Raw genomic sequence first — 13,578 nt, forward strand, 5'->3', positions numbered from 1 at the left:
ACCTCCCACAACTCAGAAGTATTTTTCTCAAGGACCTAAAAGCCATTGCATTAAAATGTAATTATCGGGAAAGTTAGGGCCTCTGCCTGCTAGTCTGTGTATAAGCATAGAATCCTAACTTGATACTTGCTAGCTAACAGACACAGCTGGCCTAATCAGCATGTACACTGATGAACGCTGTAATTTTTCTTTTCCCTTACCACTCCCTCATTCTCCCTTTAAAACACTCAATCACCTCTGTACTAATCAAAGTTGATTTCAATTCATGCTGGACCCTGCTTGCTTACTGCCACACTGTATTACTGACTAAAATCTGTCCTTAGCACTTTCACTTGCATCCAGCTTTGTTTATCTTTAACGATACCCAGAATTATATAGCACAGGCGTGAAATAAGTATTCAATAAATGTTGTTAAATCAGTGGCAATATACAATATAATACTACCCAGCTGATGAAAAAAGCCATACATAATTCTGGGGCAATAGGCAATCATAAATTATAGCTTCAGTCAATGAGGCTTTAAAAAAATCAATAACACTGATACATTTAAAAAAAAAAAAAAAAGAATATTAAAATCTAGGTTGTTTTCTCACCTGAAGTCAAATTCCGAGCTGTACTTTGTGATTTCTGCACTTCAGTAGATTTAAAATTGAGGTCATCCTGCATCATCTTTAGCTCTTGATTGGTGATAGAGGATATCTGTTTCATACGATTTATATTCTGCATTTGCAGAGAAATAAAAATACAAAAAAATCCACTGATTTAACTCTCAATAAAACCCTTGGAAAACACTGTCAAAGGATGAGATGTTTGGATCAGGTATTTGTTTTTGAAATACACCATTCAAGTTATATGTTGTATGGAAAATGAGATTCAAAATTGGATTTTCTCAATAAAGACAGACTATAAATTCAAAATTGTGGGGTTTTTTTTCTTCATTTCCTTTATTTCACTGTAGAAAAAAATTCAACTACACTATTTTAGAAACTGGTTGTAGTCTTAAAACACTAAGAATATTGAAAGGAGACCATGCACTTCATAATAGATGCCTAATAAACATTTTCTGATAATTTGAGATACTCATTACGTATACATGCAAGAAAAGAATCCTTTTTATTTACAATAAAATTTACAGTATAAAAACAAACATTTTCTAACATGTCTAGGTTTTGAAATTATCTGTGCAAATGTTACTTTCAAAAGTTCAAATTAACAATGGAAGAAGATCATAATAATTATTCTCAATTAGGGCTTCATTTACTGCTGAATATTGATATTATACATATCATCCTTTTTCTCTATCGCCCTAATTACCTGACATTTTGCTAGAGTGATAAAAAAGTTAATAGCTGAAATAAATAGTAACAAGTAAGGGAATTTAAAGGAAGCAGTTAAATGAGAAGACATAATAGTGAGTCATTTTATTTTTTGAGTTGTATTTAGAGAGTTAATCACAGCAAAAATAAAGGCGACACCAAGACAGGCACAGGGTACTCACTCGACTACAGTGCTCCAAGAGTGAAACAATGTTGGCTTCTATCTGTGCCTTTCGTTCCAGTTCCTGATTCTTTGTTTCCTCAAAAGTCTCAATAAAAGCTGACAATTGGAAACCATAAGAGAGGTTACTGTTGATAGAGTTAACACTATATAAACTCTGATTTGTAGGTCTTAAGAGTGCTTTTTAGAAAGTTGTTTTTTTTTTTTTTTTTTTTTTTTTTGAGATGGAGTCTCATTCTGTCATGAGGCTGGAGCGCAGTGGTGCGATCTCAGCTCACTGCAACCTCCGCCTCCCGGTTCAAGGGATTCTCCTGCCTCAGTCTCCCGAGTAGCTGGGACTACAGGCCTGTACCACCATACCCAGCTAATTTTTGTATTTTTACTAGAGACGGGGTTTCACCATGTTGGCCAGGATGATCTGGATCTCTTGACCACGTGATCCACCTGCCTGGCCCAATTTTTAGAAATTTTAAGCTACCACTGTTTAATTTGTTATTAACCCAAAGGTAATTATTCAATAAGAACTTCACATACTTACAAACTGCCTAAATCCTGTGACCTTGATATAAATCGGAAAGTTATAAATATAGGCTCAAAATAAATAGCTGATAAAATGACAGAAGAAATTTGCTTTTATAAAGATCTCCTTTGATATATCAATAATTGTTAAATTGTTAACACCCTGGCTACTAACTTTATTTCTATAATTTCCATTGCTGAATACCTATTTTATCTGAAAATGAGTATTTTATTTATAATGCTGGATTCATTTCAACTAAATGAATTTAATAATTTATTCAGATTGTAAATAAATATTCTAGGAAATTATCTTTTTATTTGTTTAATATAGAACCAGTTCTTATTTACATTTTTGAGTATTTCTATGGGGCATCTAAAACATAGAAACTTTCAGACAAAAATAATTTTATTGTTAGCATGAAATAAACATCAACAGCTTGCCTTCTGTAATGGATTTCCATTCTACTTTTTTCTTATATTTAGTATATTTTTAAAGTGAAACAGTCTTCAACAAAACATTTTTTATTGGAATATGGTGGTAGAGGACCACAATCAATATTTTTTATAAAACTGAATTTTCTTTAATGTCCTGCTTCAGCATTCATACAGGTCTTATGTGTGAATATCCTGCTTTAATAATCTGTTGATTTTTGTAATCTGTTGATTAAGTGGCCATATGAGATTTTTATATATACACAAAAGCATAAATGAACATTGTCTTTCAGGGGTTATTTTTTAAGGAAAACAAACCATAATTAATATGTGGAAAGAAATCTGAGCTAGGTGACCTTCTATTTTAAGATTCTGTAGTATAGGAATTCTTTCCATTCATTCAGTAAACATTCATTAAATGACCATTTATTGACACCTAAGTGCCAGATACCATACTAGGTAGTATCTAGTAATTTCTAATATTGTGGTGTCATGACACATTGTTCCTTGATTTTACACCTTTCTCCCTTACCAAAAGACTCAAAAAGATTTTTTTGAGATAATTTTTGGTATTTACTGACATTTTAAAGAAAACTTGGTACCTTGTAAAATAAGAGCTGACAATTACTCTTTTATAGCATGCCTCCATGAAGGTAACTATTGACATCAGACCTAGATGAAACTCTAGCATTTTGTTAGAATTCAGATTCTAGCAAAATGATAACTTAAAAGGAAACCAGTAATAGATAATACATGCCAATTTTTAAAAAAATTATAAGTGTGTAACATAAATTTAAGTGAAAACCAATTTATAAAATCAGGCTGAGATTTTTTTTAAGTGAATCAAAACTGTAACAAAAAGTGACTAAAATTACAGCTGGTGATAGAACAGAGTGACAATATCTGATGTGACAATATCTGATGTGAGGGGTAATAAACAAGTATTATGGAAAGCTAAATATAAAAGTGAAAGATACTAAAGGTGAATATAGTGAAGCATGTAAAAGAGAACATTCAATCAATAAATGGTCTATAGCAGCAGTTCCCAACCATTTTGGCACCAGGGACCATGGAAGACAATTTTTCTATGGACCAGGGCTGGGGGACAGATGCGGGTGATGGTTTTGGGATGAAACTGTTTTACTTCAGATCATCAGGAGTTAGTTAGATTCTCATAAGGAGAGTGCAACCTAGATCCCTCACATGCGATAGGGTTCACACTCATATGAGAATCTAATGCTGCTGCTGATCTAACAGGAGGCAGAGCTCAGACGGTAATGCTCGCTTGCCAGTGGCTCACTTCCTGGTGTGTGGCCTGGTTCCTACAGGTCTGCAGCCTGGGGGTTGGGGACCCCTGGTCTATAAGCTTCCTCTATACAGACTACGAATGTAAGTACTAGCTTTAGAATCTAGCCCCAATGTATAGACATTCATCACATATCTTTTTAGAGTTTTCTACCCATCTCTAAATTATGCTAGAAACTATTCTTCAAGGCAAAATGCTTTGAATGTCCACACTTCTGCATTTATTAGCCATTATATCTGCCCAAAATGAGGTCTCTGATTTGGTATAAATGAACAGCAATCTGAAAATATTGTATTTTTATATCTACAAGAATATCACTTACTGTCCATATTTTCCTCCCTTTTTTTTAGCTCCTTGTATTTCTGGTTCATTTCACCTATGAGAGATATAAAATACAACATTAATTTCAAAAATTCCACATACAGTGCTCTAAATTAAAAACATCTCTTTAGTTCTCTCTATGCCATTACTCATTGACTATTCAATGTGTTCCATTAGGTGAAATTCTTTTACAATGACTTATGTATAGAGACTTTTAAAGTAGATATATGCATGTACCTTGAATATGTGGAACAAACAATATGATTCGAAAGAACTTAAAGGCTTTCCATTCCCAACCTGGGGCTATTCACCCTATACATGAACACTATGGGTGCTGAGAAACGTAAGTTCCCAAGAAAGTCCATTCCATCTTTGAAAGATCACCAGCAAGATAGCAGAGTAACTTCACTCACAGAGTTTATACTCTAAAGATTTAACAATTAATTAAAATTAAAAGGTACTAAGTGCTATCATAGGAAAAATAAAAGATGCTATAGGAGCACACAGCAAGGGCAACTTACCTAGGTCAGGGTTACAGAGAAAATTTCTCTAAACAAGTAATATTTAAGTTGCATTATAAAGAATAGTAGGAGTTACCCGGTCAAAATACAGAAACTGCAAATGTCAAAGCATTACCAGTTAAAAGGTTCAAAGTGAGGATGAATATGGTAGCATAAAGAACTGAGGGAGTGGTATGGCGGAGGCAGAGAATGAAGTGAAAAAGTGGCACAAAGATGAGGCAGATTACAAAGCACCTTATAAGATCCACATTAAAGAGTTTGGACTTTTTCCTAAGGACAATTACTAAAGAATTTTAACCAGGGAGAAGAAATAATCCGTTTGCAATTTTGAAAAATATTTCCAGTCTGGAGAATAAAAGAGAAGTAAGATTGGAGGCAATAAAACCAGTTAGAAAGTTGTCATAATAATCTGGGTGAAAGATGAAAGCTGCCTGGAGTAGAGTGGTGGTAATTAGGATGGAAGGTAGTGAATTATTTTTTGTGACATTTAAGAGCCACAGTGAATGGATTTTGGTAAGGGTTAAACAGGGAGGAATCAAGGATGCTTCCCAGGCTTCTGGCTTGGGCATCTGAGAAGATGGTAGTATGATTAACCTAAATGGGGAAAAAGTTGAGAAAGAGTTGCTTACAGCAGTTTTGCACATGTTGAGTTTAACAAACATGAAAAGCAGGTCTAAAGGTACAAAAATCCAAGGCCTAGAAAAATGAATGAATTCTGCCATTTTAGCCTCACAGAGAGACCCATTAGTAGGAGTGGATCATGATTATTTTATGACAATAGGATTTCACTGTAACAAAAACTGAGCTTTGAAGGAACATGGCAGCTGCCATCTGTAGAGAAAGCAGACAGCAACACGAACCTCCATCTGTGCATATACTTGCTTGGTGTTAAGTGAATTATGAGAACACAAGGGTGATGGCAAAGTCAGAGACGTGGATTAGCAAACAGCTTTTCTGCCTTCTGGTCTGAAAAGTTTTCTGAAATTCATTGACGACAATCCTGATACTGAGAAAATCTTATGTTAAGGCCTCCACTATATTACTGGTAGTAAAAAGCTGCAAGTGAAAGCTAATGTTTAAGGACAGTAAATACCTAATGTCACAAATTCCTAGCCAGGCTACACCTAGCACCAATGGGAAACCCTGGATCCACTCAGATAAGGCTCTAGATGGATTAGTAACTTTACTGAACTACTACTCAGGTCAAATGATCAACCATGGTCTCAAAATACACTAATGCACCCTGATTAACTGTGAAGAGGAGGCCAGAGGTAATCTGTTATTAATTAAACAAACTTTGTCTGTATATATATGTGTGTGTGTGTGTGTGTGTGTGTGTGTGTGTGTGTGTGTGTATGTATACACATTCGTAAAATATACTACAGACAGGGTTTCGAGTGGGAAACCGAAAGAGTTGGAGTTTGTAGCACACATGATCTGGGATACCCTTATAGGAGGAAGATGTGCATATAAATATCATTGCACATGTTAAGTGGCAGAAAAGCTACTATCTCCTGAACGTGCCATGGCCCATGTTTCTAAGAAAGTCCTAGTTTCTTGTTCTGGCTATTTAAGTTCCACTCTTGGGAGACTGGTCAGGCATTAAGGGATTAGGAGGGAGGCCTGGATCCTAGACTTTACAAGGATTTAACCATCATCTTATCTTTCTTCTTTTAATCTTGAGAGAATTCCTACACATGATGGTTCCAGTTTCTCATCTTGCTTTTAGACCCCAACACACTGCAATGAGGCTTTTCCTACTCCTATTCCAATGAAATTGTTCTCAGTGAGATTATATAACTGCTTAATGATCAAATCCAAAGGGCAGTCAGTTATCTTATTCTGCAATATTTGACACTATTGAAACAACCTTTCGACTTTCTTTGTTTTCCTTTATGTTTTGTTTTTGCTTTTTGGGGGGATGACGGAGCTTCTCTGGCTTTTCTTACTCTCAGATCATTATTTTTCTGTCTTCTCTTCATAGGTCTGCTTCCTTCTTCATTTACATTCTAGAGTTCTGTTCTTAATGAACTTCTAACGCTATATCCATGGCAATTTCATACATTCTTGTGGTTTAAGAACTCTCAAATTTAATATATTGTCTGATTTTTAGATTCTTTAATCTAAATGCTTACTATATATATTTATTTGGAAGCCCTTTCGGGAAATCCTAACTCAGTATATTCATAATTAAACTCATAGTCTTCCCCCTCTTTATTCCCTATTACATTTGGCTGTCCTCACCATCCATTTATCATTCAAGTCAGAAACCTGAGAGGAGACTCCTCCCTCCTTCTCTCCTCAAAGTCATCCTCCTAGTTGCCAACAGATTGAGCTGGAAGACATAACTGGTTAACGTTTACAGCTGCACAGCTGGCCAGCTGGATTAGATGGGACAGAGCTCCCACACATCTCAGCAGATTCCCAAGCTTCACAAAACTTTCTCCAATATCACTATTGCTAAGAAAGAGAGTGGTCAGAGCATTAGTGAACTTCTCTATTTTGTGATTTCTCAGTGGAGGATTAGTATCTGAGTTGCCCATAAAGGCAATGCAAATGTAGGCAGTCCTAAGGTAGGGTAAAATATAATGGTCATTAGCAAATCTATCCTTAGATTCAGTATCACAGGACAGGACAAGACTGTAGATAGATGGAAGCAAGTCAGTGTATCACAATGAAGGTACAAGCAGTTAAGCACAAGGCTCTAATGTAGTAGAATCAACAATGAGGAGACCAAGGGAGAGGGAAAGGGACACAATGGTAAAAGGAAGGTAATTTTGGAGATATCCTTTAATTCTAAGCATTTGATGTCAGCATAGTTCTATACTCGTTTATTTATTTCAGATAAATTTACTGATTATCTACTGTGTGCCACATACTGTAATAGGTGTTGGGATATCAAACTGAGTAAGACAGTTTCCACCCTATTCTCAAAGGGCTTACACTCATTAGGTGTATAAAAACAAAAATGTATAATGCAACATAAGTGCTCTAACAGGTACGTATGAAGTGTTGTGGTAACCAGATGCATGAAAAGAGTTCAGGAGGATTTTTCACAGGAATTATATTGGCAAGGTACTTTATCAGGTAACATGGGGATTAAAGAAAAAAGTAAAATATTTTCCTTTGAAGAATTTATATTCTAACAAGACAACTATACAAAAATGTATACTATAAATTCAGGCTTTTTCATCCCCCAAGTAGGAAAGAAGAAATGAGTATGGGCTGTTAAAAAAAGACTAGGGCTACTGTAGAACGGACACCATTGCTTTTTGATAGTCTCTGCTATAGCCAGCAGTGGAGAAAGGGAGTTATGCTCTTCTTGCACTGCCAATAGTCTGAGCACCACCAAAACTACCTCTGTCCTCACTGCAAGAAGTTCACCCCACACTTTTACTTCTCTGGCATCAAATGACATTCTCCTGACTCAGGCTTTAAAGGCTTTTATACTCTGAGAAGTAGTTCTGCCCCTAAGGTCTGGTTACCATTTTCCAAATAGGTGGCTATCCCAATCTTCTCTCCTGATCAATACACAACAAGGCATGTACTAGTAACTTTCCAGGCCTCAAGGCCCCCAACTCAGCAAAGCCTACTGATTTAAGAGTTGAAAGGTCAACAAGAAACAAAATCAGGGAGATGGGGCAAGAAAAAAAACTCCACAGGACTTCTGCACATCCAGATTGTTTCTTAGCACTTGAAATACTTCTGAAGCAGGCAAAGTCTCCCAGTACCTTTCCTTCTTTTTTTTTTTCTTTTGAGACAGGGTCTCACTCTGTCACCCAGACTGTAGTGCAATGGTGCAATCTCGGCTCACTGCAACCTCCGCCTCCCAGGTTCAAGTGATTCTCCCGCCTCAGCCTCCCAGGCAGCTGGGGCTTCAGGCACGTGCCACCACACCCAGCTAATTTTTGTTTTTAGTAGAGACACAGTTTCACCATGTTGGCCAGGATGGTCTCGAACTTCTGACCTCAAGTGATCCACCCACCTCAGCCTCCCAGAGTGTTGGGATTACAGGCGTGAGCGACTGCACCTGGCCTCAATATCTTCTATGTGGCATAGTTTCTATCCCTATTACCATTCTGGTCACTCTACTATGAATGAGCTCTAGTTTTTCTCTAACCCTTTTAACATACTATGCCAATAAACTTAAAATTCCAAGAAGACCGTCACTTTCCATAGTCTATATAACCACTTTTTGTTATGCAATGTAGGATTTCAGCTGTTTTCAAGGCTGTATCACATTAATTCATATTGAGTTATCTAAACCCCTTCTAACATTTTCACGTATTTTAGTGAGCCAGAACACTTTCTCCTCCCTGACTCCTGTTTCAATTTGAATTAGTTGTGGGGGCCTATAAAATTCCATCTTTTTGCATTCAGTCTCTCTCTCCCATCTACTTTTCATATACCATTATTACAGTAAGCAGCAAATTAGTATACAAAACACAGTCATTCCGTGGTATCTGACGGGGACTGGTTTCAGTACCCCAATCCCCTCTGTAGATACCAAAACCTGAGGATGTTCAAGTCTTTTACATAAAATGGCATAGTATTTGCATATAACCTATATATACCCTCCTGCTATATACTTTAAGTCATCCCCAGATTACTTATGATAACTAATATATTGTAAATGGTTGTTACAGTATGTTGTTTAGGAAATAATAATAAGGAAAAAAAGTCTGTACATGTTCAGTAAAGATGCAACCATTGTCGCTTACTACACGGTACACATCAGCAACAATGTAACATTTTTTGTTTTGTTTTGTTTTGTTTTTTTTTTTTGAGACGGAGTCTCGCGCTGTGTCACCCAGGCTGGAGTGCAGTGGCGCGATCTCGGCTCACTGCAAGCTCCGCCTCCCAGGTTCAGGCCATTCTCCTGCCTCAGCCTCCGAGTAGCTGGGACTACAGGCGCCCGCCACCACGCCCGGCTAGTTTTTTGTATTTTTAGTAGAGACGAGGTTTCACCATGTTAGCCAGGATGGTCTCGATCTCCTGACCTCGTGATCCGCCCGCCTCGGCCTCCCAAAGTGCTGGGATTACAGGCTTGAGCCACCGCGCCCGGCCAACATTTTTTGTTTTATTTTTATTTTAAAAATAGAAATGGGGTGTTACTATGTTGCCCAGGCTGATTTCGAACTACTGATCTCAAGCATTCCTCCTACCTCAGCCTCCTACAGTGTTGGAATTACAGGCATGAGCCACCATGCCCAGTCACATTTTCTATCAACACTTGCAGATGACTTTCATTTAATGGCCTGAAAGAGTACATTAACATGCATCAAAACTCTGGCTTTTCTGGCTGAGCACTGTGGCTCACAACTATGATCCCAATACTTTGGGAGGCCAAGAGGACTGCTTGAGGCTGGGAGTTTTAGATGAGCCTGGGCAAAATAGTGAGGCCTGTCTTTACAAAAAATTTTTAAATTAAAAAAAAAAAAAACACAAACCCTAGCTTTTCTCTCTTGATAACCCTCATTTGATGATTATGACTATTATAACTTCTATTTGGTGCTCACAGTGCCCATATGGTGAGGTGATGAGATGCACAGCACTGTAGGTAAGTGGTGAGACATGAGGCTAACTTGAACCTTCTAATAGGACGTCGGAAAGATCACTTATGCTGGAAGAATCTTCAAGCGTTTAAGGTCAAGGCTTCATAATACAGATGGCTTTAATTAGGAACGCTGTTCTCGGAAGCTGTTTCTCCTTTTTCCTTGAATCATCAAACAACTCTTGCAGTGGTTGTAGGCATGTTTGCTATCCCTCAGGTGACATGGAGGCTTTGTTCCATTGAAGGATCATATCCTTTAACATTTGCACCTGTTGAAAAACTGATGCAAATTTTTCAAGTATCCAAATTGATGACTGTGTTTCCTCTAAATCTGTATCACTGTCATCATCTCCTGTAGAGAATTTCAGCAGAACCTTGAGTTCCTTGCTGGTAAGGGTTTCTCTATGCTCTTCTATGTGTTCCTTGAAGTCACCCTTGATCATGTCAGAGAAGCATTCCCCATCAACTTCCTTTGCAACATTCAAGATATTCCTGGGCCAGGCGCGGTGGCTCATGCCTGTAATCCCAGCACTTTGGGAGGCCAAGACAGGCAGATCACGAGGTCAGGAGTTCGAGACCAGCCTGGGCAATATGGTGAAACCCCGTCTCTACTAAAAATACAAAAATTAGCTGGGCGTGGTGGCATGTGCCTGTAATCCCAGCTACTCAGGAGGCTGAGGCAGGAGAATTGCTTGAACCCGGGAGACGGAAGTTGCAGTGAGCCAAGACCGTGCCACTGCACTGCAGCCTGGGTGACAGAGTGAGACTCCAACTCAAAAAAACAAAAACAAAAAGAACCATATTACTGACTTCTGCATCAATAATGGGGAAGCTCCTGAAATCACTGACTACGTCATTCCATAATGACTTCCAACATGCATTGACTGTCTTGGGCTTTGGGGCATCTACAGCCTCTGTAAAAAGCACAACTACATTTGCAATTGTGAAGCTCTTCCATAAATCCATGACACTGTAGCCAAGGTTAGCATCAAGGACAGCACAAATCCTCCCGAAGGTGAGGTGGATGTACGTCACTTAATGCACTTGCTGATGCCTTGATCAAATGGCTAAAACAGTGAAGTTGCATTTGCTTTAGGAGGCAAGAACATCACTGCAACATTGTTATTAGTGAAGTAGAGAGATCAGGGATGGCCACGAGTAATGTCAATTATGAGGATGACCTTGAATGGCACCCTGTTCTCTTCCAGGTATTCCTTCATTTTAGGAATAAAAACGAATTCCAGGAACAAGATGGCCATCACCCAAGCCTTCCTATTGTGTTGCCGGAACACAGGCAGGCAATTTTTTATTTTGTTTTTAAGGGCCCAGAGATTGTTTGGTACACAAGACCTGGCTTGACCATGTGACCTGTTGTGTTGCCACATAGCACCAGAGTAAGATGATCTTTCCAGGCTTTGAACCCCAGAGCCTGCTTGACACTCTTAAGGATTTAGGTATTAGGCCTCTCCTACCAGAACAAGTCTGTTTCAACACAACTGAAGACTTGCTATGAAAGGTATCCTCTGTCTTCTGAGTTTCTCGAGCTCTTGTGGGAATGCTGATACTGCCTGGCCATCAGCTAATGCTGATTCTCCTGTGATCTTTAAGTTCTTGAGGCTGTAGCACTTTCCACAGCTAACTAGTCATCCCTTACTATCCTTCAATTCCTTCCTCGCACTCTCTTCAACTTCCTCACAGGAATGCTCACAAAGGCTAAATGCTTTTTCATACATAATTTTGCCATCAACAGGGACATGCTTTTGTGATACTGTGTCTTCTCATATATTTGATGTTTTCTTCATCTCTGTAAGCACTTTTTTTTTTTTTTTTGAGATGGCTTTCACTTTTGTCGCCCAGGCTGGAGTTCAATGGCACAATCTTGGCTCACAACAACCTCCGCCTCCCGGGTTCAATCAATTGTCCTGTCTCAGCCTCTCTACTAGCTGGGATTACAGGCGCCCACCACCACACCCGACTAATTTTTGTACTTTTTAGTAATGACAGGGTTTCACCATTTTGGCCAGGCTGGTCCTGAATCCTGACATCAGGTAATCCACCCACCTTGGCCTCCCAAAGTGCTGGGATTACAGGCGTGAGCCACCGTGCCTGGCCAGTCTCTGCAAGCATTTTATCATGAATCACAGCGACAATTTTTTTGCCATTGTAGGGGCAGCACTAACACTTCCACAAATGTCAGCTTCCTTCTGTTTTATTGTGCCACTTTGGTAAATCACACGCCACTTTTAAAAGATCTAAGATTTTTATTTTCTTGTTGAGAGACGGCACTTTACGCTCTCTCTTAGTCTGTAAGGGATTTCTTTCACCAAATAACTGATTTTTAGGCGTCTTTTTTTCCAAAGAAGCAAAGAGTGAACACAAGTAGCCAATGAATAAACTGCCAGATGAACAGTACTCAAACAATGGGTGCTAGAGAGAGACTGGGGATCTGTGAAACAATGGGAGGCTATAGCAGGGTATTCTTCAGTTCATTCAGATGGATTCCACATAGTGCTTATTAGCACATGGCGGGTTCAAACTTGCTTTTTGAAACTTTCTGTATTTTTTTTCAATTATTTTCCATCCATAGTTGGTTGAATCTGCAGATGAAGAACTCGTGGATACAGAGAATTGACTGTATTACTAAATTGCTATGGTAAAATGAGTATATATAAGCTTAATGTTTTAAACTAACCTTGGCATTAGGTTTCACCCAATTTTCTAAATACACATTCTCTGAGAAATACAGTTGACCCTTGAACAACACAAGTTTGAACTGGGTGGGTCTACTTATATGCAGATTTTCTTCTGCCTCTGCTATCCCTGACATAGCAAGACCACTCTTCCTCCTCTTCCTCAGTCTACTCAATGTGAAGACAATGAGAATGAAGACCTTTATAATGATCTACTTCCATTTCATAACTGGGAAATAATAAAAATCTTTATAATTCTCTTAATAACATTTTCTTTTCTCTAGCTTACTTTATTGTAAGAATACAGTATATAATACATACAAAATATGTGTTAACTGTTCATGTTATTGGTAAGGCTTTCAGCCAACAGTAGACTATTAATAATTTTTTATGGATCAAAAGCTATACATGGATTTTTGACTGCATGGTACACTCAGCACCCCTAATCCCAATGCTGTCTTGAAGGGTCAACTCTCTCTATATATATATATAAAATATATAATAAAAATATATTATATATCTTATTTTAATATATATTTAATAAATATTAATATATATTATATAAAATATATTTACATATAATATATAATAAATATATTATATAAATATAATATATATTTTACATATAATTATATTTATATATTATATATTTATATTAATATAAATATATAATATATATTTATAAATCTATATATTTATTTATTAATATATAATTATACATTAATTACATATTAATAA

The 13,578-nt window shown here is 37.6% G+C and overlaps 1 protein-coding gene across 5 annotated transcripts in view; it reads right to left on the bottom strand.

The window, feature by feature from the left end:
- IFT74 (intraflagellar transport 74) overlaps positions 1 to 13,578 on the bottom strand; it is a 128,033-nt gene that overhangs the window by 16,981 nt on the left and 97,474 nt on the right. For 4 of the 5 annotated variants that reach the window (XM_025359146.1, XM_025359144.1, XM_025359145.1 and 1 more), the window contains exons 14-16: positions 4,077 to 4,130; positions 1,499 to 1,596; positions 594 to 720 (exon numbers count right to left, since the gene is read on the bottom strand). In XM_025359146.1, coding sequence (XP_025214931.1) covers positions 594 to 720; positions 1,499 to 1,596; positions 4,077 to 4,130 — 279 coding nt within the window. Of the gene's footprint in view, positions 1 to 593; positions 721 to 1,498; positions 1,597 to 4,076; positions 4,131 to 12,396; positions 12,748 to 13,578 lie in introns of those variants that run through there. The other variant, XM_025359148.1, reaches the window with a different exon arrangement.

Source organism: Theropithecus gelada, chromosome 15 (assembly GCF_003255815.1).
Source record: "Theropithecus gelada isolate Dixy chromosome 15, Tgel_1.0, whole genome shotgun sequence".
In the NCBI taxonomy this organism is placed as follows: Eukaryota; Metazoa; Chordata; class Mammalia; order Primates; family Cercopithecidae; genus Theropithecus; species Theropithecus gelada.